Source organism: Dromiciops gliroides, chromosome X (genome assembly GCF_019393635.1).
Source record: "Dromiciops gliroides isolate mDroGli1 chromosome X, mDroGli1.pri, whole genome shotgun sequence".
Taxonomy (NCBI): domain Eukaryota; kingdom Metazoa; phylum Chordata; class Mammalia; order Microbiotheria; family Microbiotheriidae; genus Dromiciops; species Dromiciops gliroides.
In genome coordinates this window covers 7,926,882-7,952,277 of record NC_057867.1, presented here as the reverse complement: position 1 = coordinate 7,952,277, position 25,396 = coordinate 7,926,882, and the positions used below count along the sequence as shown (strand labels likewise).

Sequence of the window (25,396 nt, the reverse complement as noted above, 5' to 3'; positions counted from 1 at the left end):
TTTGTCTCTTATTTTAGCAAGACAGTGATAATGCTAATGTGTCCCCACAGTCTCCAGTGTCATCCGAGGTACATGTTCTCTTTCTGCGTGTGTGTGTGTGTGTGAGTGTGTATGTGTGTGTGTGTGTGTGCGCGCATGTGTACATATGTGTGTGTGCGCATGTGTACATGTGTGTGTGTGTGTGTGTGTGTGTGTGTGTGTGTGTGTTTGTGTGCGCGCAGGGCTCCTCCTTCTCTTCCTGACATCTTCACTCCATCTTCATCTTCTGTAGAATGTCATTGGTTAACTCTGGGGTTTTTGTCCATGGGAAGTAATACACATTCTGTTTGGCAAATATTTTAAAAGTTAACATCATGTTTTCTATGCACATTCTCTTTTACTAAGGTCAGTCTTTGTGATATCCGTGCATTATTATTGAGAGTTACTATTTTTTTTGTGGGGCAATGGGGGTTAAGTCACTTGCCCAGGATCACACAGCTAGTAAGTATCAAGTGTCTGAGGCTGGATTTGAACTCAGGTCCTCCTGAATCCAGGGCCGGTGCTTTATCCACTGCGCCACCTAGCTACTCCTGTTGAGAGTTATTATTGAGAAAGAATTTGTATAAATATTTACTAGAAAAAATAATGTACTACTTAAATGACTTTTCTTAGATCTTCATCATTTGAAAATAAATAATGAATTTTAAGCACAGCTTTTACTATTTGTGAGAAATTCACATTCTAACAGTGACTTTCCACTTGGACTTGTAAAGCTGTCCCTGAACATATGAACAGAATTACACAGATGATTGTGGGGTAGCCTGGCATGGGGAGAACACTGGGCTCCAAGTCAGGGACTGGGTTCAAGGACCAACTCAGCTAAGCTCTGTGTGACCTTGGCCAAATCCCTTTCTCTCTCAGTGTAACAGGAGAGGAAGCTTGGACTGGATCTCCTTCCCAGCTCTAATCTAGATTCTTTTCTGATTCTGCATCATTTCTAGAGGTCAGGGCTTGGCCAGACCTCTCTTAGCTCTTGGTGGATGAGTCCGTATTCACTGGATAATAATGGCGCAGTCATTCATTTTGGTTCAGTAGATGAGTATATTACCTAAATGTGTGGGCATGACAGGGTAGGTTTTTTTTCTTTTTATTTAAAAGACGCAGGGCAGCTAGGTGGCGCAGTGGATAGGACACCGGCCCTGGAGTCAGGAGGACCTAAGTTCAAATATGACCTCAGACACTTGACACTTACTAGCTGTGTGACCTTAGGCAAGTCACTTAACCCCAATTGCCTCACAAAACCCAAAAACAACAAAAAAAAAAAGACGCAGCCATTTTCTTTCTGTTATATTTGCTTAGTTTCTTTATGTCTTAATATTTTACTAAGGATTTTAAATGTAACTGGGGAAATCATTTGGTAAATTTGTATGGAAAAATAAGATACACATAGTTCTCAAAATATATTTAGATTTGGTTGTCTGGGACACCACATCTTTCCTTCTGCATTTATTGCTTCTCATACATCTTTAGCCTTGATTATGTGAGCCAATGGAGGAGCACAGTAACATGCAAAGACTTCCCTGTAGCATGGGCAAACTTTGGTGGCTGAAGTAGAGTAGAGTAGAGGAGTAGTAGTAGAGCTTTTGCTGGCCTCTATGCTGAATACTGAGTCGGTGGAGGAGAATTGTGAGTACTTCAGTTTGGGCTGTAAAATGGAGATAATTCCATGTGCTCTGCCTGCAGATAAGCCAATGAGATGTATAGAGAAGGGCTTTGAAACAGAAAGTTTACCCATAGGCCTGAGAACAGGTTCAAATTTGACCTGCAGGTCCTAGTAGTGATAATTTAAGGATTTGCTGGATATAATCTACCACCCTATTATAAATTCCTCACCTGATAGATCATCAGTAATGTTGCTGACCAGTTAATTTTTCTGTTGAAATGTTGAGCCCCAGTGCAGAGCTGACTTGATTTTTCTTAGACTTTAAGCACACCCTTATTTCTTCAAATCCTACCTACTTATTTCCTTTCACGATTATTGTTTCTGCCATTTTTCACATTGTGAGTGATGAGACATTTACAAAAACTTGAACGTTTTATCAGTCAGAAAATAGTAATTGTTAAATGCTGAATCGACTTTATGTGATGCATAAATCTCTCCTGTATAGAGGGGAATTTTTTAAGGGGAGAATGAGAATGAGTATGGCAAAAGAAGGGTACAGATGTGAACAACTAGCTTGGTAATTGTGAAAGCCAATAGGTTATATCGGTTTGTTCTCATTTGTAGGATTATGACAGAACTGACAGTTTTTCACACGGTCCCTTTGGCCTGAAACCTAGATCAGGTAAAATATGTTCTCTAAATTCAATGTCTCCTAGGTTATGTGTAAACTCGAGTTTCCAGATGAAATGGCGCTCCGTCCATAGCTATTGGCTATTGTAGTTTCTTTCTCCCCTTCTAAAAATAGTTTTCTCTTAACTTTATTTGTCTTTCTAATTCCTATCTTCCACTTCTTTCTTCAAACTCTTCACCATTAAGCTCCCAAACACTTCAGTTTTTTGTCTTAGAGATACTGGAGTCTTATTTTTATCCTACTGGGACTACTCTTAGAACAACCACTCCTGCCAGCAGACCCAAGCCTGTTTAAAATTATAGCATGCCATTATGTTGGCTTTCAAAAAGAGATCTTTTGGCATTTGGCAAGCCCAAAAGAAAATGCATCCAGGTGCCTTGGCAAGGTATCGAATCCCAGTCCTTAATCCTGAATAAGTATACTGACCTTCAAGAACAGTTTCCTTTTGCTGTAAAGAAAATGAAAGTCTGAATCATATGTAGTCATCATTTTTTAAAGGCAGGTAGTAAAATCCTGACAACTCATTTTCAGATCAGAACACATGTGGGGATCCAAAAGCACTTGCATGCTTGCTCTAGTTCTGTTGTACTCAGTTATGCAGATGGTTAAGTTTTTACTCTTTTGTGTTGATGTGTTTTAATATACATGTCAATGTCGCAGTAAGGATTTGATTATTATGCCTCTTTTGCCAGTGTTGGCTTGGCGTTTCTTCCTTTCACCATTTTCACTGAGCAAATAATATCTGCTTTTCATAGCTTTCAGTCGTTCATCTCGCCAGGAGTATGGGACAGCAGATCCTGGATTTACAATGAGAAGAAAGATGGAACATTTAAGGGAGGAAAGGGAGCAAATACGACAACTTCGTAATGTAAATTAACTTGCTAGTTTTTTTCCTTCCTTCCTTCCTTCCTTCCTTCCTTCCTTCCTTCCTTCCTTCCTTCCTTCCTTCCTTCCTTCCTTCCTTCCTTCCTTCCTTCCTTCTTTCTTCTTTCTTTCTTTCCTCCCTTCCTTCCTGCCTTCTTTCTTTCTTTGGGGGGGGGCAGAGCAGTGAGGGTTAAGTGACTTGCCCAGGGTCACACAGCTAGTAAGTGTCAAGTGTCTGAGGCCAGATTTGAACTCAGATTCTCCTGAATCCAGGGCCTATGCTTTATCCACTGTACCACCTAGCTGCCCCTGCTAGTTTTAATTTGCTGTGCAGAAATGGAGTCAGATTTCAGTAATTTAGTGGGAAAATGAGGTTCATTTTACTTCTAAAAAAGTAGTGCTCTTAAAAATATGTTGATTGTATAATGAATTGTCATATAAGTATGCCAGTTGTTTTTAAAGATAAGAACTATGTGCAACTCATATCCTCTTTTTTTTTTTTTAAACTAGAATCTTGAATCGAGGTTAAAAGTAATTTTGCCTGATGACATTGGAGCTGCATTAATGGATGGAGTAGTTCTTTGCCATTTAGCCAATCACATAAGGCCACGCTCTGTAGCTAGTATTCATGTACCATCACCAGCAGTGGTAAGTCCCTTACTCACAGAGTGAGTTTTATTAAGTAAATATATTTAGGACTTCTAGGCAGGTTCTTTTCTATTATATAAAGTTGATGATGACCTCTAGCTAATGAAAAATTGATGACTCATGAAATTCTTCTCTTTACAGCCTAAGCTAAGCATGGCAAAATGTCGAAGAAATGTAGAAAACTTTCTCGATGCTTGTAAAAAATTGGGGGTGTCCCAGGTAATTAGAATTTGTTTTAAATGTTCTCACTAAGATCCTCTCACGTACATTCATTAATGTCCTCCTCATGGTGTAGAGGTGCCCATCCCTGGTACTCAAAGGCAAATCATGGTCCCTTGTGTGGGGCATCCTACTAGGCTAGAAGGGCCTGGCAATTGACTGTGTGTCTGAGGATTAAGCCAGCTAAATCTGGAGAAGAGTGATCACAAGGTAGCACATTTACTTCTGCCACAAAAACTTGGTTTTGTTTTGGTTTTGTCGGGCAATGAGGGTTAAGTGACTTTCCCAGGGTCATACAACTAGTAAGTATTAAATGTCTGAGGCTGGATGTGAACTTGGGTCCTCCTGAATCCAGTGCCGGTACTCCATGCACTGTACCACCTAGCTGCCCCACCACAAAAAAACTTTGGAAGACACTCTGCTGAGGCTCAGAATGCTTGTGGTCTATCTCATTGGAAGGCGTACCCCACTTAGGAAATCACAGCTTCTTGAAATTCTGAACATTGTGTGTAGATACCTCCCCTTGATGACTTTCCTTGATTCCTGGATTGAATTTTGGCTTCTGTTTAAGATAATCTTTTGGGGCTCTTTCTGACCAATTTAAGAAGCTGTTGAATTGCAGAACGTGGAGTTGGCTCTCCACAGGGCCAAACACCTGGGGATACATACCACTGTTCTTACAGTCTGGGAAGCCATGAGCACTTGGGTCTCAGGTCCTTTTACTCATAGGGAGACCTCGTCTGGGGTGGGGATCCAAGTTCATGGTGAACAGTTATATCTTTTATGTAGTCTATTTTCCTTCTTCCTTGAAAACTTTAGTAGCAGCTTTTGACAATGTCTGGAGCAGCCAAACTCTGTACAGTTAGCAGTGATCCTACTCATCTTTCACAGTATCTTCCCTATTAGCAAATGAAGGAAGGATTTATAGAAGAATTTAAATCAGAACCCTGCTTAATTAAAGCACAATTAAAATATGACACCATCAAATTGTTCTTGTAAACATAGGTGCAAATGACTGAATGTAAGAAGGGCCTGATTGTATGTCTGGAGCAGCAGACCATAGTGAACTTGGGTCAGCTGAGCTGTCTGTCTATTGAAAGTTCCAGGAAAATGTGGGCTTTGGCTAAGTTTTAACTTCAGTGGAATTCAATATGAAAGAACCCCCTTTTCTAAAAAAAAGAAATATAGGGGGCAGCTAGGTGGTGAAGTGGATAAAGCACTGGCCCTGGATTCAGGAGGACCCGAGTTCAAATCTGGCCTCAGACACTTGACACTTACAAGCTGTGTGACCCCGGGGAAGTCACTTAACCCTCATTGCCCCACAAAACCAAAACAAAACAAAGTTTTTGTGGCAGAAGTAAATGTGCTACCTTGTGATTACTCTTTTTTTGCCCCGCAAAAAAAAAAAGAAATATAAATTTAAGTTATAAATTATTATCTTGGTATAATTAGATCAAAGAACTGGAGAGGACTTCATTCTGTTCATTTTACAAATGGAGAAGCTGAGGCCCAGAGAGTAGCTTGCCCAAGGTCACAGAGGGCATAAGTGACAGAGTTAAAATCTGTATTTAGATCTTCTTACCCCAAATTGAGTACACATTACACTGAACCAAATTGTTCCCCAGTTTTAAAATCATTCTTAAGTTTTTAACTTTGAGAAACTTTTTTTATTACATCCCATACATGATACACTTAAAATTCTAGGGGTGGTAGCAAGAGATTTTTGTTTTTTCTCTTTATTACCTATTACTTGTTTATGTGTAAGATTCATATTATTTTAAAGTTGCATTTCCTATTTTCTGAACTCAGAGTATTTTTCTTTTTTCTTTTCCTTCCTTCCCTTCCCTTCCCTTCCCGTCCTGTCCTGTCCCGTCCCATCCTGGGCAATGGGGGTTAAGCGACTTGCCCAGGCTCACACAGCTAGTAAGTGTCAAGTAGCTGAGGTTGGATTTGAACTCAGGTTCTCCTGAATCCAGGGCTGGTGCTTTATCCACTGCACCACCTAGCTGCTCCCGAGAGTATTTTTCTAACCCACTGTTTTACTCTTTACATTACCCTTCTTTGCCATTTTTATTTTGATGCTTTCATTTTCATTTTATAACTAAGGTCACACAATTTATTTTTCAGGATAGAATTCTTCCTTAGCTTAGTGAAAGAGTTCATTTGAAAACATGAAAATGGAATAATATCGTATTTAACAAAATGCTATCAGCATGTTGAATGACAAAGGGATAGTCCTGATTGGGTTGGGTTGGGCTGAAATTTGCCTTTTGTAAATTCTTGTTTCATATTTCAAGGTCAAAGATTTGCGAGGGAAATATGAATGTTATTTAAGAGAAGAAACAACTCCAACACTTCAGAATACTCGTTTCTCAAGTTTTATTGAGCATCCTTTATCTATCCTAGTTCATCATTTATTAAAGCCAGTCTCTTAAGGTCTGCTAGACAAAACTGTTCACCTGGTCCGTGGTAGTATATTTCCCCTTCCCGCCAAAAGTAAACTGGTCTTAATCAAAATCTTCATAATTAGACCTGTCACTCACTACTTCATACTGCTCTCTTGCTGAGTATGTGGGGTTCTACTATGTTATTTGAAAGCCATGGCTTAGAGATCACGTCTTGCCTCTTTTTTGCCTTCCAGGAAAGACTCTGCCTGCCGCACCATATTTTGGAAGAAAGAGGCCTGGTGAAAGTTGGGGTCACAGTTCAGGCTCTTCTGGAGCTGCCTACTACTAAAGCGTCTCAACTGTCAGCAGCTTGACATGACTGAAAACAATTATGCAAAAAACCAATTCTAGTTTTATTTATTTGTACTCATTTTAAGCACCTCAACTTTCTGAATGAGAATGGCCAATCAAAAAGTGTCTTTCTTTTATTATATAGATAAAATTGAAGTCAAATCAAAGCTTAAGTAATTAAGCTTCTTTCGAAATGAGATTGACAAAGCAGTTTCTCATGTACTCAGATTCTTTTTACCAAGTCAATCAATAATGTTTGATTATTTTTTTTGAGAAACTAGATTATTGGTAAATTGAAAATGCGGCTTGCATATTTTGAAATCTTAACATAATGGTAGATATCAGATAAATTAATCCATTTTTACTAATTCCAAAAAGTCCTCTATTTGAGTTCTTAATTACACTCAAATATAATTTCTATGCTTCACAAATTCTCCAGTCTTTAGGGAGTTGAATACCTACATGGAACAAAGAGTCAGCAAAAAAGGCTTCTGCTCGATTCTTTTAGTCTGTTAGATTGTGCTGGAGACTGTTTACATGGGAAGTGCCTGTGGAATTGATGACTCTTAGAGTCTTATACCTTTTTGGAATTTCTCTATGTATGGATGTGTTCGTTAGAACTTGCCGATATTTTCCTAGTTTTCTGTCAGGCCAGTGATGTGTGAGGATTGAAATGCACCTCACGATGTTTTATTGCACACTATTTTTTAGTTATTTCATGTTGTCAAAAATAATATGTGATTTATTTATACTATTTAATTCTACAAAACTTAATCATCTTTTAAAATGTATTATTACTTGTCATATTTTATTTCTTATTATAATGAAAAGAGGATACATAAAACAGTGAGGTATTTGAGAACTAGGGAAATACTGATTACCAGACATATTTTAATACAACTGCCAAAATCTCAGGTTTACATCTTAACTTTCAGACTTGTTATCACGTCCTTCCTGGCTTCACCATACATCTACATAGCAGCAGCAATCTCCACAAGTAATTTAAAATATAGGACAGCAGTTTGCTATGTTGCAGTGTTCAAGGCTACCATTTGAGCATCTTAATGTTCATGCGTTGTGCTTGGAGGTGGCCTGTGTCCGGGCCCCAGAGTTGTCATTTCAGTTAGTAGGCCATGAAGAAAGTCACAGCTGGAAGGCTCTCATGAGTTGAAAGTAAAAATCTTTAATTTAGAAGTGGCTAATTTTAAGGTGACAGCAGTCAGAGAGGGCTCACAAATTTGCCCAATTTTGGCCTTTTTCCCCATAGAAGACTTTGGCTGGTTACTTTCAAGGGAGCCATGCCAAGTACTTTATCTTATCTTCTTATTATTATTTGCACTTGTTACCTCTTAATACATATGCAATTTGATTTAAACTTTTGACCTGAGTATTTCAAAGAGTTCTGAGTTTGGTGGGGGAGAGGATGGGGTGAGTGAAGGGGGGAAAGGATGTCCAAGTTTCATTCTCTAAATGGATAAAACCAAACAGTGTTGTACTAAGAGCTGATTCAGGAGCAGTTCTGATGATATCCCCAGTTGGTGAGTAGCCGTGCCATTTACCATTGAATTTTGGCTTTAGAATAAAGGATAGTCTTTACATTTCTCTAGTAGCCAATTGGTGCTCTTCAGGAAGTATGTCTCCTGGTGGCTGTAAGATTGAAGAAATTAAAGTGTATTTAGTTTATTATTTGAAATATCTTGAAATAGTTACTTTAAAAAACAAAACAAACAAGAGTTTACTTTGAAGACAACTCAGTGAAGTACTTGGACAACCTATGAACTTATGTAAGAAATGGCTAGGAGGCCATTTTTATATAGACATTTGACAGTTGTTTTCCAATGTTATGACCATTTAAATGCAATGTCTTAATTATTTTATCATATCATTCCCTTTATGATCTAGTTATTACAATATTTTGACAATTATTTTTACGTTTCACATGAGTGCAGTTCATTGGAACCCCAGGAATGTTATTCACCCTGAAGATGTTTAGGCTAGTATCTTATGACATATAATTGAGTAATTATTTATTACTTTAAAAAATAGGCTAGAATCTCAATCAAACATTCTTTGTTGAAAGGCAGAATTCAGTGTGAGGTGGGAGCTTCCCATCATAATACAGGTGGGTTTACTGACTTGCCTGCATAAACCAAAAGGCAGTTTGGCCTGGAAGATGGGCCTGTGGCATAGTCCCCTAGAAGGGCAATAGAGCAAGGCTCCAATGTATTTCTCTTAGTAGATTTTCAGTGTTGAAACTTGGTGTTGGTGTTTTTGGTGATGTTTTCTATGATGATATATTTATTTCAGCAGTTAATGGATTAAGGATGATTTCTTTCCATTATAGGAATTGGATTTGCTGGGGGATTGGATTTACCTGGGGGATAGATTACCAAGCTGAAATATTTTGATGCATCCTAAAATAACAGCGCAGTAGATTGCTACTTCTGTAAGATTTTATGACTTTGTGGCACAAGGAAGCTTAAATGTTAGATATGCTAGAATGAATTAAGCTTTGGTTAATCATTATCTTGAAATAATGTTAAGTTAGTAACCTTTTTTCTATTTGAGTCTTTTGGAAGCTTTGGAAATGTGTACTAGATCCTAGCTCTACCATAATCCATTTTCAGGTACATTGAGAATCTGTCAAACTGTTCGTTGTAATTACCCATGCCAACTATGGGTAGAGAAAATGGAATGAAAGAATAAAAGTCTGGGACAGCATTTCTTTCTTTCTTTTTCGAATAGCAAAACCTCCATTTTCTTTCATGTATTTGAAAGTTTCAAGTCTGTGCCCCTCTCCCAGTGTTTATGTATAATGTTGACCACACAGAAAGCATTCATATTAGAAGCATTTCAATGACAAATGTATGTATGCGTGTATGTTCATGTGCTGTTTCAAAAGACACCTCAAGCTGGTTTTGTAGCCCCAGTGATAAGTAGACTTTTTTACACAAAATGAGTTTACCTGTATATAGTCTGATGTACAGTTGACAGTGGTTTCAGTCTGCATGGAGGGCAAAGCTAGGGTAAATTTTGATGGCCTTTGCTAATTAAGAGAGGCAGCCTGACATAGTCACTCATCCAGTCCCTATCCTTAGCACTTCCTACTTACATGCTTTGTCTGAGGTACTTGATTGGATTAACCCTAAGGTAGAGGATAAAACTTTAATCTTTTCATTTTCATATAATTCTCCTAGAAAGCAAACAATCTCTACTATCCTGTCCCCGTCACTGGACTGGCAGCAGCTAGGACTTCATTTCTACTTTGTTTTGCTACTGCTCCAAAACGTTTATTGTCAATGATGTGTGGCCAATAAATGTTTATTGACTTGAATTTAATTTCCAGGTTTTATCCCAAACTTATGAGATAATCTTCATTGAATTTTGGATAAAAAGTGAATTGTTGTCCAGGGAAATTATTTAAATTTACAGATATTCCCTGTTACTTAGCAGCCTAATACACAGTTTCAAATTTAGGGAATTGCTTAAGTAGTGAACAGGTTTTTGTTGTTGTTCAGTGTTTTCCATTTAATCCAACTCTTCATGAACCCATTTGGGGTTTTCTTGTCAAAGATGATAGAATGGCCATTTCCTTCTCTGGTCCATTTTATAGATGAGGAACAAACAAAACAAGCAAACAGCTAGTCAGTGTCTGAGGCCAGATTTGAACTCAGGAAGTTGAGTCTTCCTGACTCCAGGCCTGGCACTCTATCCACTGCAGTGCCACCTAGCTGCCCTAGTGAACAGATTTGGTATTTATTATATGAGGACTTGAAGTTGACAGAATTTTAATGCAATCCAATTGTATTCCTTATTTTTGCAATCTAATAACTGGATTTCTGTGTCAGGTGGGGGCAGGATATTGTGGGACTCTGGGCTGCCTTGGCCTGTTCTCCATCCAGAACACTGAGCAATAGTTGGAATTGGCCTGAGCTCAAACTGTAAAATGAACAAAAGTTGAGAAAATCACAAGTTAATCATTTCTTCACCAATAGACTTTATTTAGAGCTGCATTTGAAGATAAATACTGTGGCTATAGTGTGTATGAATCATAATGTTTCTACCTTTGTCACATTTGCTCTAGCCAGTTTAATATTGAGCATATCCATGGAAAAGTAGAGTTGGAAGACTTCTGTTATATTATTTATGCTGGCAGGGTGCAAGTAGAGAAGACTTTGAGGGAGCTCTTCATTCCCAGCAAAACTGAAAGGCCCAAGGTTCTTAAGGAGTGTGTTGCTGGTTTTGTAATATCATTGATAACATCTTGCTTTTTCTATTTGTAATTGAGCTAACCTTGTCATTTCTGGTTCATCTGGATGAAGTGCGTAGGATATGTGTGCAGATGAAAACGTGTTAATAGAATTAGATTTTTAAAATGTATAAATTGGACTTTTAAAAAACCACCCTCTGGTATTTATAATAAAAAATGTCATAATTCAAAATGATGGTTTCCTAGTTTCAGATCCATTTCAGCCCTGTGGGCAGTGGAGGTCATGTCATTTTGAACTGGGGTATCGATTTCTTATAGACCATTGCACCACCTTTTCCCCTTAATTTTTCTATTTTGAAATGTTTTCTCATTACTTTTGTTTGTTTGGGCAATGAGGGTTAAGTGACTTGCCCAAGGTCACACACCTAGTAAGTGTCAAGTGTCTGAAGCTGGATTTGAACTCAGGTACTCCTGAATCCAGGGCCAGTGCTCTATCCACTCGCATTACTTTTAAGGGCTTTGATATTCTCATAAAATTGCAAATGGTGTGGCTTACTGCTCTGATAAATCATTTCATATTTTAATATACTTTTGAAGTATATTTTAAAGTTCCTAAAACATCTAGTTCTCCACAAGCTAGACTACATGACCATGAAAATTATCAGTGTGATCAGGAACTGAACAAGGAAGACCCAGTCCTGGGAGTACGCATTTGGTGAGTTTGCTTCTGGAGGTTCCTAATGCTGTGGAATGGTGGGACCTATGTATGGGGTAACTTTTTTGTCTCTTTCCTGTATAATGAACTGGCTAACAAGCCAGGACTGAGTGTGCATACAAAAGGCACTAAGTAGCCAAAGAGGGCTTTCTCCCTGGCTACCTTCAAGTAAAGATGACAGACTGTTAGGGGCCTCAGGGTGGGAGAGGGGCCCTGGGGCCTTTGGTATCAGCTCATGAGCAAACACATGGTACAGCTGTTTTCTTGTCTCTTTTGTGTCTTGTTTTTTTCTTCTTCTCTTAGGTGAAGGGGTATTGACTTAATCTAAGACTTTGTGAGTTTCAAGAGGTTGGAAGAGAGTGCCCAGGATGTCCAAGAACTAGAGTCCTTATCAGAGTGGATAGCCCAGGAGGAACAATCTGCAGCCCCTTAATGGATGAATCTTTTAGCCAAACTATTTTGTCTTTCAGCAAAGGAGCAACTCTGTTCATCGGTGATGCATTTGGAAGTGAACTCGGTTGGATGATTGCTTTGTAACAGCCCTAATAAATTTGAAACCACTATCCCTAGGGACTGAAGTGCTAGTGGGAAAATGTGCCCCTCATTCAGGCATACATTTTTGTAATTTTTGGTTCTTGCTCTATTTTCAGTAAATATCCCTTTGTAAAAACAAATTGATATTAATTGGTTAAATTAATAGTGGGGCTCTAGTTATTGGTATTGATGATAATGAGGAGCTATTAATTGGTACTGTTGATTTATACTAGGGGAAAACACCAGAATTAGGGTTGAATATGGTTGCATTCGAGAAGACTCCAGAACCATGACGGGGAGATGATACCCTCTGGCTATCCTTCTCACCAGTGTGAGTGTGAGTTAGGTTGAGGACCCCTGGCCTCTACATAGGCCAGCCACATTAGAAGTACCCAGATAAGTAGGAAATCATGATAATCCTTCCTTCTAGCAATGCTTAAAAATACCTCAATTTAATTGATCAATCAGTAACCATTCATTAAGCTCCTAGTAAATATGGCAGGCACTGTGCTAAGCACTGGGGCTATAAAAGGAGACAAAAGATGGTTGCTACCCTCAAGCAACTTAGAATCTAGTTGGGGAACATTGCATGCAAAGCAATGCAACATGAAAACAAATGTGTATTATATATAAAAATATGTACACGCACATGCAAAGCAAGTTATAGACAGGATATTAACAGAGGGCAGGCACTGGAATTAAGAGGGGTTAGAGAGTGTGATCTGGAGGAAGATCAGCAAGAGAGACTGAGAAGGAGTGAGAAGGGGGACTAAGGAACTTAGAGAGAGGAGAGTATCCAAGGCTGCAGAAAGGTCAAGGAGAATGAGGACTGAGAAAAGACCATTGGATTTGGCAATTCCGAGATCACTGGTGACTTTGGACAGAGCAGTTTTGGTGGAATGAAGTAGTCAGAAGGCAGATTTTCAGGGATTAAGAAGAGAACGAGGGGACAACAATTGGAGGCATAAAATTTAGCTGCCAAGGACAAACAAGACAAAGGATGAGAGAAGAATCAAGTGATGTGTTTTTTTCAGGGTAGGGGAAAGACGGGCATGTTTGTTTTTCTTCAGTTGTTGTTAAGTCATGTCCAACTCTTCATGAGCCCATTTGGGGTTTTCTTGGCAAAGATCCTGGAGTGGTTTGCCATTTCCTTCTCCAGCTCATTTTATAGATGAGAAAACCTAGGCAAACAGGGTGAAGTGATTTGCCCAGGGTCTCACAGCTAGGAAGTATCTGAGGTCAGATTTGAACTTGGGAAAATGAGTTTTCCTGACTCCAGGCCCAGTGCTGCCTAGCTGTCCTGGGAAAGAGCATGCTTACAGGCAGTAGGAAATGAGCAAGTAGAGAGGGAGAGATAAGAGAAAGGGTGGGGATGACAAGAGGGAGCAATCTGTTGGAGGAGCTGGGATGGAAGGGGATCTCTTGAGCAGCTAGAAGGCTTGGCCTTGGTCAGGAGTATGGTCACTTCATGTGAGGAGGAGAGTGGCAGAAGGTACCTGAGAGATAGGAGATGAGGAAGAGGGGAGGAGAGGGAACTCATGGAGAATGGAGCTCAGTATTTTTGGTCAAGTATGAGGCAAAGTTCTCAGCTGAGAGTGGCTGGGGGAGTCATGGGAGGTTTGAGGAGTGACGAGGTTTGCAAGAGCTTCTTTGGAGAATGGGCTAGGGAGGTGACAAGGAACGTAGAGAAAGCTTGCACTGTTTTCTTTTCAGCTGATTATTACCAAGAAACTATTTGGCAAATCAGCACATTGGAAAGAGATGTAAAGTGGCTGGTAGATTGAGATAGGAGCATTCATCATGATAATGATAGGTAGCACTTAGCTAACAGTTTCTGGTTCGAAAAGCACTTTATGGATGTTACCTCATTTGATTTTCAGGGCAACTCTGTGCCGTAGGCGCTGTGATCATCCCAATTTTGCAGATGAGGATACCACAGCAAACAAAAGTTAAATAACTTGCCCAGGGTGTCTGAGGCTGTATTCACACTTGGGTCTTCCTGACCCAAGGTTCCAGGTCTTAGCCATATTTTGCAGGGAGCTCGTATTTTGACCAGGGTTACTTGGTTACACATTTTTCTGGGCTTCAGTTTCCTCCCATGTAAAATGTAGAGGGCCTATACCACGTGGTCTGAGTCTGTTAGTTTATTCCATGACTCTGCGTTTGCCTAGTTGTTAGTTGGCCAGGATATGACAGTTCAATATGCTCCTGGGTGTCTGGGAAGTGGGATTAGGCTTGTAGTCATTGAGAGAGCTCATTAGCCAGTCTAGTCAGAATTATTCCAGTTGAGTTCCAAATATATGCTGGTTGAAAATCAAAGGTTGTTTCTCCCTTTGCCTCAAGTATGCAGAATAAAGTGAGATGAGCTATTTGTTAAATGTCTGTTGAGGAAAAGGTTTCTTGTGAAACTATTTGAACCATTTTGGAGAACTTGCTCACTTCGATCATCTTGCCAAGAGAATGGAAATTTCACTGGTTTGAAGGACAGCTTGTCCTCCGAGATGGAATCTGCATTCTTGTGTAGCGTCCGTCATCATTCCTGTTCACAAAAAGAAGAGGTGTAGAAGTTTCATAATTAAAATGTGATATTTTGGGTTAGTCAGCAGCGTAGTGTGTACAAAACACTGACCCTCCCCTGTCCCCAGATACTCTAGTTATAATTGAATTGTACTGTGTAACACTAAATTCCTGAAGTGTTACATTACATTACTCTCCTTTCATAATCCTGAAATTTTAATACCTTATCTCTGAAAAGTTTAACACTATACTATAACCAAACAATTGAGGTAGTTATCATTAGGGCTATAAACTTATGAAGGAAGGAAACAAGCATTTATTAAGTACCTATTATATGCTAAGTGCTAAGCATTCTACAAATATATCATTTGATCCTCAAACACAGTGAAGAGGAGGCTAAGACAGGTTAAGTGACCTGTTGAATGTATGGGGCAGGATTTGAACTTCAGTCTTTCTGACTCCAGGCCCAACATTCTATATACTGCTGCCTTCAGGTCTGTGTCAGCTATAAGCATAAGGTGATATATGTACAAATTTAGAGATATCTTCACTCCAGATCTTCATGTGGACTATTTGTGCCTGATCTGTGGCAGAACCTTCCAAGCTCCGATTGGTCTAATCAGCCACAGCTGGACACACTGTACCTTGACTCTGACATAGTGATGTCATATTAGTTCTTTTCATGCACGAAGGACAACCATCTACCAGTTCTGTGTCAGCTATAATCATAAGGTAGGCATTCTGGAAATCACTTTTGTTTTGTTTTAGAGTTGGGAAGGGGCCTTGGAGACTAAGTCTTGGCCTTCATTTTACAAACAAGAGGGCAAGGGTCAGAAAGGCAGTTTGGTGATTATGAGACTATGAGATCTTGCCCTGGCTAAGAACAGTGTCTCTGGGAGATTTTCAGTTTCCTTCTAGTAACCTCACTGTTGTTATTTCTCTATACACATTTGGTTACAAATGGTGATCTTTCCCTCTTTATAAAAGGTGAACTGTTTCTAAGTGAGTTTTATTTAGGATCAGTGACTTTATTTTTGTGATTACTTACAAAATAAGAGTGAATTATGACCATTTAACTTTGTAGTTTAGCTTGTATTTACATTTTCCTTTTATGATGAAAATCTAAATGTGACCAAAACTGAAGCCTTAATTCAGTTGCTTTTGTTTAGAATCTCTGCATATCTATACACGCAGACACACACACACACATACACACACACAAACACATCTCTATGCACAAACACAAATTTGAAATTATGTTTTGTTCTGTACCTTTCCATGAAGCATATCTCATTTTTTTAAAACATTTATTGTTCAGGAGTAGAATGTATTGAGAATTTTGTTAGTCTGCTTTCCTTTGCTACTGCTGGCGTTTCCAAGTTATTTATTTCTTTTTAAAAATCCTATTTCTTGTCATTTTTATTCCATTTGCATGAATGAATTCTACATATCCAAAATCAAGATGTCTTCACAGTCTTTGTATAAAAGTACAAGCTGTATTCAGGGTATTCACAACTTTTAATGAGAAAATATTTGTTACCTTTGAAATGGAAATTTTTTATTGTGGAACCTTTGAAAAATTATTTTAGGTATTATCCTTTTATGGCCAGGGCATATGGTTCTCTATTGGGAAAAATAATGGGTGAAACCATGAAAGTCTTTGCTCAAGAAAAAGGGGAAAGATAGAATTTGATTTGTAACAAACTGCACAAAATTTCCTTTGTTTTCCAGCCTTTAAAGGGTTTTTAGCATTTCTTCTGGTGTCCAAGAGATTGCATATCAACATAGAAGTTGAGGCCAGTCCAAATGATCTAAATTTTTTCACTGACCAAGATACAAAATAATTTGGATTTTGATTTAATATTGTGCCTGCTTTTAGAACTTTTATAGATAATTATCATGTCTTTCAGGAGTCCTGAAAAGCACCATTTTGAAAAAGTTGTGCAAAAAATTAGAGAAGTCCACTTTTTTTGTCCAAATAAAGAAATAGCTTGGTTGACTTTTAAAAATGACAAATTTATCGATTTATTAGAAGAAATTCTATTTATTGTAATTTTTATTCCATGTGCATGAACTCTATATATCCAAAACCAAGATGGCCTCAGTCTCTATATAAATAAAGTATAAGCTATTGCATAAATTGCTGTGTTCAAATTATTAACTTTTTTTTTTTGGTGAGGCAATTGGGGTTAAATGACTTGCCCAGGGTCACACAGCTAGTAAGTATTAAGTGTCTGGGGTAGGATTTGAACTCAGGTACTCCTGAATCCAGGGCCGGTGCTCTATCTACTGCGCCATCTAGCTGCCCCCCAAATTATTCACTTTTAATGAGAAAATATTTGTTACTTTAAAATGGGCATTTTTATTGCAAAGGTTTTTTATTAAAATAAAATTTATTAAAATAAATCGATAAATTTGTTCATTTAAACACAGAATTAAAGGCACAAGTCCATTGGTTCCACAGAAAGATTGAGAAAAGCCAAGGATCTTAGAGGTCCCTGGGCACTGAGCGTCTTGATCTCCAGAAAGAGAGGGACCAGAATAATTACCAGAAATTCCTCTGATTTTCTATGGCCTGCCATGCACTGTTTTTTGAGCTTCTACAATGACCTTTGTCATAGTCAAAGTGAAACAAAAGGTTGAAGGGAAACCTTGGAAATTTCCTGGCCTCAGGAAGGTGGTTTTCCAACATTACAAGGATGATAGAAGTCAAGGGTTGTTCAAATGGTCCAATTTTTTTTAAAAAACCCAGTATACAAAATAATTTGCATATTGATTTAATTTTGTGGTGACTACTTTTGGAATTTTTGTGAATAGTTGTCAAGGCGCTGGGAGTCCTGAAAAGCACCATTTTGAAAAAGTCCAGAAAAATTAAAGAAAACCATTTGGTTGCCCCCCCTTGGCCCCCGCAAAAAAAAAGTTTGGTGGAAAAAATGATTTATTTTAATAAATTTATTAGAGAAAATTAATTGTTATTATAATAAAATTTATTAAATTGAACTTATTAAAATAAATCAATAGATTTGTTTATTTAAATTCAGAATTAAATGCATCAGTTCATTGGTTTCACAGAAAGATTATGAAAAGCTGAGGATGCTTGTGATCTAAGGCATTAGCATCTTAATGTACAGACAGAGAGGCACCAGAAGCATTCTAATCAGTTCCTTTGATCAGTTAGACCTTGCTATTTGTTTCCTTCTTCTAGCTTCTACAGTCATCTTTGGCGCTGATAAACCCAAAGGAGCAAAGGTGGAAGGGAAAACTTGAAAAATTTTTGATCTCAGGGAGGTGGTTTTTCAACATTCCTTCAAGGAACATAGAAGTTGAAGCCAGTTCAAATGATCCAAATCTCTTGATTGCCCAAGATACCAAGTTCAAAATGGTGGTGGGGGTCCTAGAAAGCAACATTTTGAAAAAGTTGTCCAAAAATTAGAGAAATCCATTTTGTTGTCCAATTAAGGTGATAGTTTTGTTCACTGAAAAAAAAAATGAAAAAAATTATTAAAAGAAGTTCCTTTAATCTCAGAATTAAAGTCATCAGCCCATTGGTTCCCCAGAAAGATGATAGAAAGCTAAGGATGCTTAGGGACCTTGATGTACAGAGGCACCAGAAGGATTCTAAGGAATTCCTTTGATTTTCTAAGTCACGCCTTGCTTTGTCTTAGTTTTTTCTCATGGTTTTCTCATTTCTACAGTTACCTTTGACATATAAGCCCAAGGGAGCAAAGGTGGAAAGGAAAGTATGGGAATTTCTTGATTTCAGGGAGATGGTATTTTGACATTTCTTTAAGGAATATAGAAGTTGGGGGTCAATTGAAATAGTTCAAATTTCTTGATTGCTCAAGACACCAAATAATTTGGATTTTGGACTGATAAAATACACACAAACAAGTCAGTTATTGGAACAGATTGGGTCCATGATCTATAGAAGGAAGAAGAGAAAAAAACAAAGCATCTATATAATGCCTACTATGTGTCAGGCACTATGCTAAGTGCTTTTTATAAATATCACATTGGATTCTCACAGCCACCTTAAGAGGTAGGTACTATTTCCCCCATTTTACAGTTGAGGAAACTTCAGACAAACAGGCTCAGTGACTTGCCCAGGGTTACACAGCTAGGCCAGGCTAGATTTGAACTCAGATCTTCCTGACTCCAGGCGCAGTGCTATCTATATCCACTACTATCTGATAAACCTAATCACACCATCAACTAAACAAGGACTCCCAAGTTCACAAAAATTGTAAGGAAAACTGGAAATTATGTTTAGAGCAGTATCTCATACCATATACCAAGATAAGTCCCAAATGGATACAAGACTCAAATATAAAAGGTTACATCATTAGCAATTTAGAAGAGCAAGGAAGGAATAGGGGAGAGTTCATGACCAAACAAAGGTTGCAGGGAGGGTCACAGAGGATAAATTGGATAATTTTGATTACGTAAAATTGAAAAGTTTTTGTACAAACAAAACAAATGCAGTTACAATTAGACAGGAAACAGCTGGGAAGAAAATATTTACCAAAAGTTTCTCTGATGGTTTGATAGCCAAGGTTTATAAAGAGTGCGCTCAAATGTATAGGCAAACTAGCCATTCCCCAATGGATAAATATTCAAGGGATGTAAATAGGAAGTTCTCATATTAAAAAATCCAAGATAGCAATAATTGTATTAAAAATGCCCCAAATTAGGGGCAGCTAGGTGGCGCAGTGGATAGAGCACTGGCCCTGAATTCAGAAGGACCTGAGTTCAAGTCCAGCCTCAGACACTTAACAATTACTAGCTGTGTGACCCTGGGCAAGTCACTTAACCCCAATTGCCTCACCAAAAAAATGCCCCAAATTAATATTAGAGAATTGTAAGTGAAAACACGTCAAACCCTTTAGATGTTCTCTTGGGAGAGTTGCAAATTTATCCAGCCACCCTAGGAAATAGTTTGGAACTATGCCCCCTGCCTCCCCATGCCTCCCTGAAATTACTCAACTGTGCATATCCTTTGAGGCAGGAATTCTATGACTTAGGTGGCTATCCTGAAGATGTTGAAAGAAATCAGAAAAAGAAAATTTGTTCCAAAATATTTATAGCCACTCTTTTGTAATGGCAAAGAACTAGAGACCACTAGAGTACCCATCAGGTGGGGAATGGCTAAATAAATGATGGTATGTGAATGTAATGGAGTATTATGCTTTGAGAAATGACAAAAGAGAGACTTCAGAGAAACCCAAGGAGCCTTGTATGAAACTGGTACAGATTGAAGAAAGCCAAACCAGAAGAATTTATACAATGATGACAACATTGAAACCTCCCAACTTTGAGAGACTTAAGAACTCTTAAGTAGCAGTCAATAAACTGTGATAAGCATTGAGCTACAAAGGCAAAAGGCAGTCCTTGACTTCCAGAAGTTCACAATCTAATGGGGGAAAACATGCAAGCAGCTATGTACAAACAAGCTCCATACAGGATGAATAGTAGATACTCATCTGGGGGAAGGCACTTGAATTCAGAAGGGTTCGGAAAGGCTTCCTATAGAAGGTGGATTTTAGCTGGGATCTGTAGGAAGCCAGGCAGGTCAGGATGTCTGCATCCTGATGAGGAGGGAGAGCACTCCAGGCATTGGGGACAAGTGAAGATGCCCAGCGTTGAGAAGTGGACCAACCACAATTCCAGGGGACTAATGGAGGGCAAAGTTATATATTCTTTTTTGTGGGGCAATGAGGGTTAAGTGACTTGCCCAGGGTCACATAGCTAGTAAATGTCAATTGTCTGAGGTCAGATTTGAACTCAGGTCCTCCTGAATCCAGGGCCGGTGCTTTATCCACTACAGCGCCACCTAGATGCCTGAGATATATTTTCACACATGGCCAATGTGGGAATTTGTTTAGCCATACTCTGTATATTTTGTAATAGGATTTTTCCCAGTGGTATAAGAGTTGTGGAGGGTCTTGAAAGTCTGAAAAAAAAGTTGAAAAATTAGGTCTTTATTTGATAAGCATCATGGAGCAACTGGAACAGTGGATTATTATGATCATAATTGTTTATTAGGGAGGTGACTTGGACAGTTTGTCCAAAATGGATTGAAGTAGAGACATATTTGGAAGTGGAGTTAGAAAGGTGTCTTGACATTAGAAACCATATAAACTTATAGCATTATCAACCAATGATTTGACGCTATTTTTCTGCAACTCATCAGTCACTTTCCCAACTCTTCTTTGTCTCAGGAAACCTATCGAAACCACAGTGGGCCACTGATATCTAAAGTTCTAGGTTCTCTATCTTCCTCCAGAAATGCTTATGGAATGTTTTGAGCCATTTTGTTTTATCATACAATTAAATGAGAACAGTAAAGTCCCACATCTCTGTAAATCATTTTCTTCTAAACTCTGGATTCTCATGGGTTAAGGGTTCAGCATGAGTGGATTTTGGATTATTGTTTGTCCCACCTAGTTCCAATCCCTGAATCAGAGTGATATCATCTCTGATTATTAGCAGAGTAGCCTAAGAAACAGTGTGACTCAGGCCACTGTAATAGTTGAGAGAAATGGCAGTGGGAGTGGGTAAACAGGGTCTAATTCTTGGTACATTCACTCACGCAGTACTTAGATCTCTACTTAGCATGTCTTTTCCTCTTGCTACTACCTGATAGTTTGTCACCTCTTCATGCAATCTTGGGGGATCTCAGGAACATGTCCAGTACTGCTGGCTTCTTGAATACACCAGGTGCAGCCTTTGAAGCCCTTTCTTTAGATCTTACATTCTGGCTTATCTTTCTATAACACAGTTACCTAACACCATAAGTATACAGTCTCATGGGAAACAAGAGTCTAGATATTAATTACATTTCTTGGAAATGCAGTAAGTTATAGGAGTCTTTTTAGTGTCTGAATCTTCCATAAGAGTTAATTTAGGTAAAATATTTCCATCCTCTTGGAAGCAAATAGTTACTTAGGTACCAATGTAATTCACCAATAGTTGAGGTGATTTTTGTTCAAGCATTGATTGGACTAGATGTAGATGGCCTTGAAGCTCCCTTCCAGCTCTTAGTCTGTGAGCCAAGTGTTTTTATTTTCTTGAATATCTTTGTTTTTCTATAAGAGCTGTGTTATTTATTATACACAATTCCACTGAAATGTCTTGTTTGAATGTATTCTAAAAATCTTCCAGAGGAGAAATTAATAATGAGCACAGAAGAAAGATGAGCCATGAAATGGGGTTGAACAGCTGGCTGTATTCTAATAGACAACTTCCAAGAAGAATCTGGGTTCCTCAGAACATTTTCTTAATTATGATCATGATGTGTGTGCCTTCCAAGAATTAATGCTTTGATCAAAACAGAGTACAAATTGAAACACATTTTAGTGCTATTGAATAGGATTTTTATTTACTTAGGGCCCATCAGCATACTTCCTTGCAAATTGTGATTTGTAACCAATTTTGAAAATGACCAGTTTTTTTTTCTATTTTGCATATTATTTGAACTAGAGAATAAAAAATTTGATTAAAGATTCACAAACTTTTATTGAGTATTTTGAAAATATATGTATGTAAGAAGATGCTGATGATCTCTGGATAAAGCTGCTTAAGAGATTCAGGTTTGTTTTCTATTTTTAATGAAGTAGTACAAGATTCACCTCCTCCAAATACCATTCTGCATTTCCTTTTCTTTTTTCTTTGCGGGGCAGTGAGGGTTAAGTGACTTGCCAAGGGTCACACAGCTAGTAAGTCTGCATTTCCTTTGTATGAGCCATGGCATTGTTCATCCTAGGCAGCGTTGGTAGTTTTTAGTGTCCAGTGTGTTTACTCTGTAGACCATCTTGTTTTTCCTTCTAAATTAGACTTCATTCAATGTATTTTTGGTCCAGGACTATAACTCTCTGGGACTGGGATAACAAAAGGGAATTGAGGAGAGGTAGAGCTGTAAAAATGATCCTCGGTTCCTTAGTTCTTCTATCTCTTCCATATTGGTTGGCTCTTACTTCTGCATCATTTCTCTCATATGCCTAAAAGTTTTCCCCCTTAGTCCACCATCCTCTAATAAGTTCAGTGAATGTAGTCTCATTGATATAGGGGAGAGAAAGTGATAATGGCCCCTTGCAGATAAGCCAACCATTCAAGTCTGAATGGTTTACTACTGGTACAAAAATGAGAACATAGAATTGTGGCAGGTTCCACTGCCTTCACACATGGTTTCTAGTTGGGACCTGGGCCTTTTTCCAAGGGAACCATGGGACCACATTTCTCATCCAGGCATGAAAATAAATCTTGGCTTTGGCTGAAGAAGTGGGCTTTGGGCCTAATCAGACATTTACCTTTCTCTCCTTTATCTATTTCCTTTTGCTTTTCTTTCAACCAGAAACCCTCTTTGAAAGAGGTTAGTGTGTTTCCAGAAGGCAGTTGCTTCATTTTTATTGTTCTAGGGAGCTAGAAAAGGAGTCAGAGGTGGCTGCGGAATATGTGGGAAGAGCCAAAAATGTTTATAGGCCTAATGATCTCTGAAAACTTTTTGCAAGGCCACCTGGGTCTAACATATGGCCTGCCAATAAAAAGGGCCATTGGTGCCAGGCTGTGAAGAAAAATCTGCTTTAGTTTGTATTTCTGCTGACATTGTTTTGAGGAAAAGCAGTTTAACTGAAAAAGGGCAGTTTTAAGAACCAAATGAGATAATAAACTGGAAAGAGGAAACCATGCCAGAAGTTGACAGCACATCCTTTCTGTCCCCTGGGTTTTCATCTGATGTTTCTTTTCACAGGTTGCTTTTCCAGTTTTTAAAGTACTGAATTGTTCCAGACTTCGTGCAGACTTTCATGTCTTTGAGTCGGGATTGGATTCTGAGAGCTTTTTCAGGCTTCAGCATGCATGTGTACTCTCCTGAACCCTTTGCTGTGAACACTTTTGTCATTTAGAGCTTTCTTTGGCTAGCACTCAGGAGAAGGTTGCTCATTTCTTCCTGGGCCCGTTAGGATACACTTCTATAAGCAGCTAGGTGATGCAGTGGCTAGGGTACTGGGCCTGGAGTCAGAAAGATCTGAGTTCAAATTTGGCCTTAGGTGCTTACTAGCTGTGTGATTTTGATCATCATTTAACCTATGGTAGCCCAGTTTTCTCAACTGTAAAATGAATATAATAATAGCACTTACCTCATGGAGCTGATGCAAGGTAAAGTGAGATACTTGTTAAGTGCTTAGCCCAGTGCCTACTGGCACGTAGGAGGCACTTCATAAGTGCTTATTCCCTACCCACTCTTCCCACTTTGGGGAAGATCGAGCCATAACCAAAGTAACAAAGGGGAACAACAATGTATGAAGGCAAAGAATCCAAAACGATCAAGGCAGGCTTGTACGATTGGAGTGGATGGGAGTGTTGGCCAATAGTGGGGGAAATGATGAAATAGATCAAGTTGGACCAGATTACCAAGGGACTTTTCCAAACCAGGCAAAGGAAACAAATTGGGAGAGAATGCCTTCTCCAGCTACCCAAATTCTAGCCAGCCAGCCCAAGTCTCACCTCTTCTGCAAATTTATTTCTGCCCCCTCCAGTACACAGTGATTTTCATCTCCTCTAAGCTTCACTGGCACTTACCCAGTATAAACACATTTTATGCCCTGTTCATGTGTCTTGCCCACCAACTCCACTATAAACTCCTTGAGGGAAAGGTCCAGTCATAGTTCTTTATTTTCCTCATTGTCAAGCATAGTAGAGTTTTTGTTGTTGTTGTTGTTGTTTGCCAGGCAATGAGTGTTAAATGACCTGCCCAGGGTCACACAGCTAGTAAATGTCAAGTGTCTGGGGTCGGATTTGAACTCAGGTCCTCCTGAATCCTAGGAGTGGTACTTTATCTACTGCACCACCTAGCTGCCCCCAAGCACAGTAGGTTTTGTTGAATGAATGAAGCAATTTCTAGTCCATTCACAAGGATTTTTCAAAGTACCCTTAGCAGTTAAGGAATGAGCATGGTGTGCTTTTCCCCATTTCCAGATAATTGTATCCAGCTCCAAAAAACAGGAGTAGAGGACATTATCAAGGAATTATATGGTAGGAAAATAAGATGGACTGGGTATGTGGCAAGACTGAAGGATGACGAAAGGCCTCCAGTGAAGACGAACCCTGTCAGACAAACTTGGGGAACAATATAGACGAGAGTTCCAGGAGCCATCTTCAAGGGGCGAGGGTTTGCTATCCCCATCCATGCCAAAACTAATCACTGACCAACTGCCAGTGATGAGCAAGGAATCCCAAAGGTCTTGAGTAGACCTTAGCAGCCACAACAACTAATGATGCAGAAAATAAAATTCTTGTCACCAACGGCCTTGCCACTCTCATATGGCTCTATATCAGAAAAGGATAGTTGGGTTTTTTTTGTTTGTTTGGTTGGTTTTGCTGAGGCAATTGGGGTTAAGTGACTTGCCCAGGGTCACACAGCTAGTCCAGTGTCTGAGGCCGGATTTGAACTCAGGTCCTCCTGAATCCAGGGCTGGTGCTTCATCCACTGTGCCACCTAACTGCCCCAGGATATGGTTTTATTAACAGAAATGTTCCTAAAGGAGATGCATTACCATCTGCTTTGCTGTTCACTCTGAGGACCACTGGTATGGCTGAAACTCCCCATATCTGTTTTCTCCCT

At 38.9% G+C, this 25,396-nt stretch overlaps 1 protein-coding gene across 6 annotated transcripts in view; it reads left to right on the top strand.

The window, feature by feature from the left end:
* The window catches only part of LRCH2 (leucine rich repeats and calponin homology domain containing 2), a 112,547-nt gene extending 104,958 nt beyond the window's left edge, over positions 1 to 7,589 (top strand). For 3 of the 6 annotated variants that reach the window (XM_043973973.1, XM_043973971.1, XM_043973969.1), the window contains 6 exons: positions 18 to 68; positions 2,267 to 2,324; positions 3,089 to 3,201; positions 3,708 to 3,845; positions 3,987 to 4,064; positions 6,706 to 7,589. In XM_043973973.1, the coding sequence (XP_043829908.1) occupies positions 18 to 68; positions 2,267 to 2,324; positions 3,089 to 3,201; positions 3,708 to 3,845; positions 3,987 to 4,064; positions 6,706 to 6,825 (558 nt within the window). In that variant the 3' untranslated portion in view covers positions 6,826 to 7,589. The remainder of the gene's footprint in view (positions 1 to 17; positions 69 to 2,266; positions 2,325 to 3,088; positions 3,202 to 3,707; positions 3,846 to 3,986; positions 4,065 to 6,705) is intronic. The other 3 variants (XM_043973974.1, XM_043973972.1, XM_043973970.1) reach the window with 1 other exon arrangement.
* Positions 7,590 to 25,396: the final 17,807 nt, after the last annotated feature.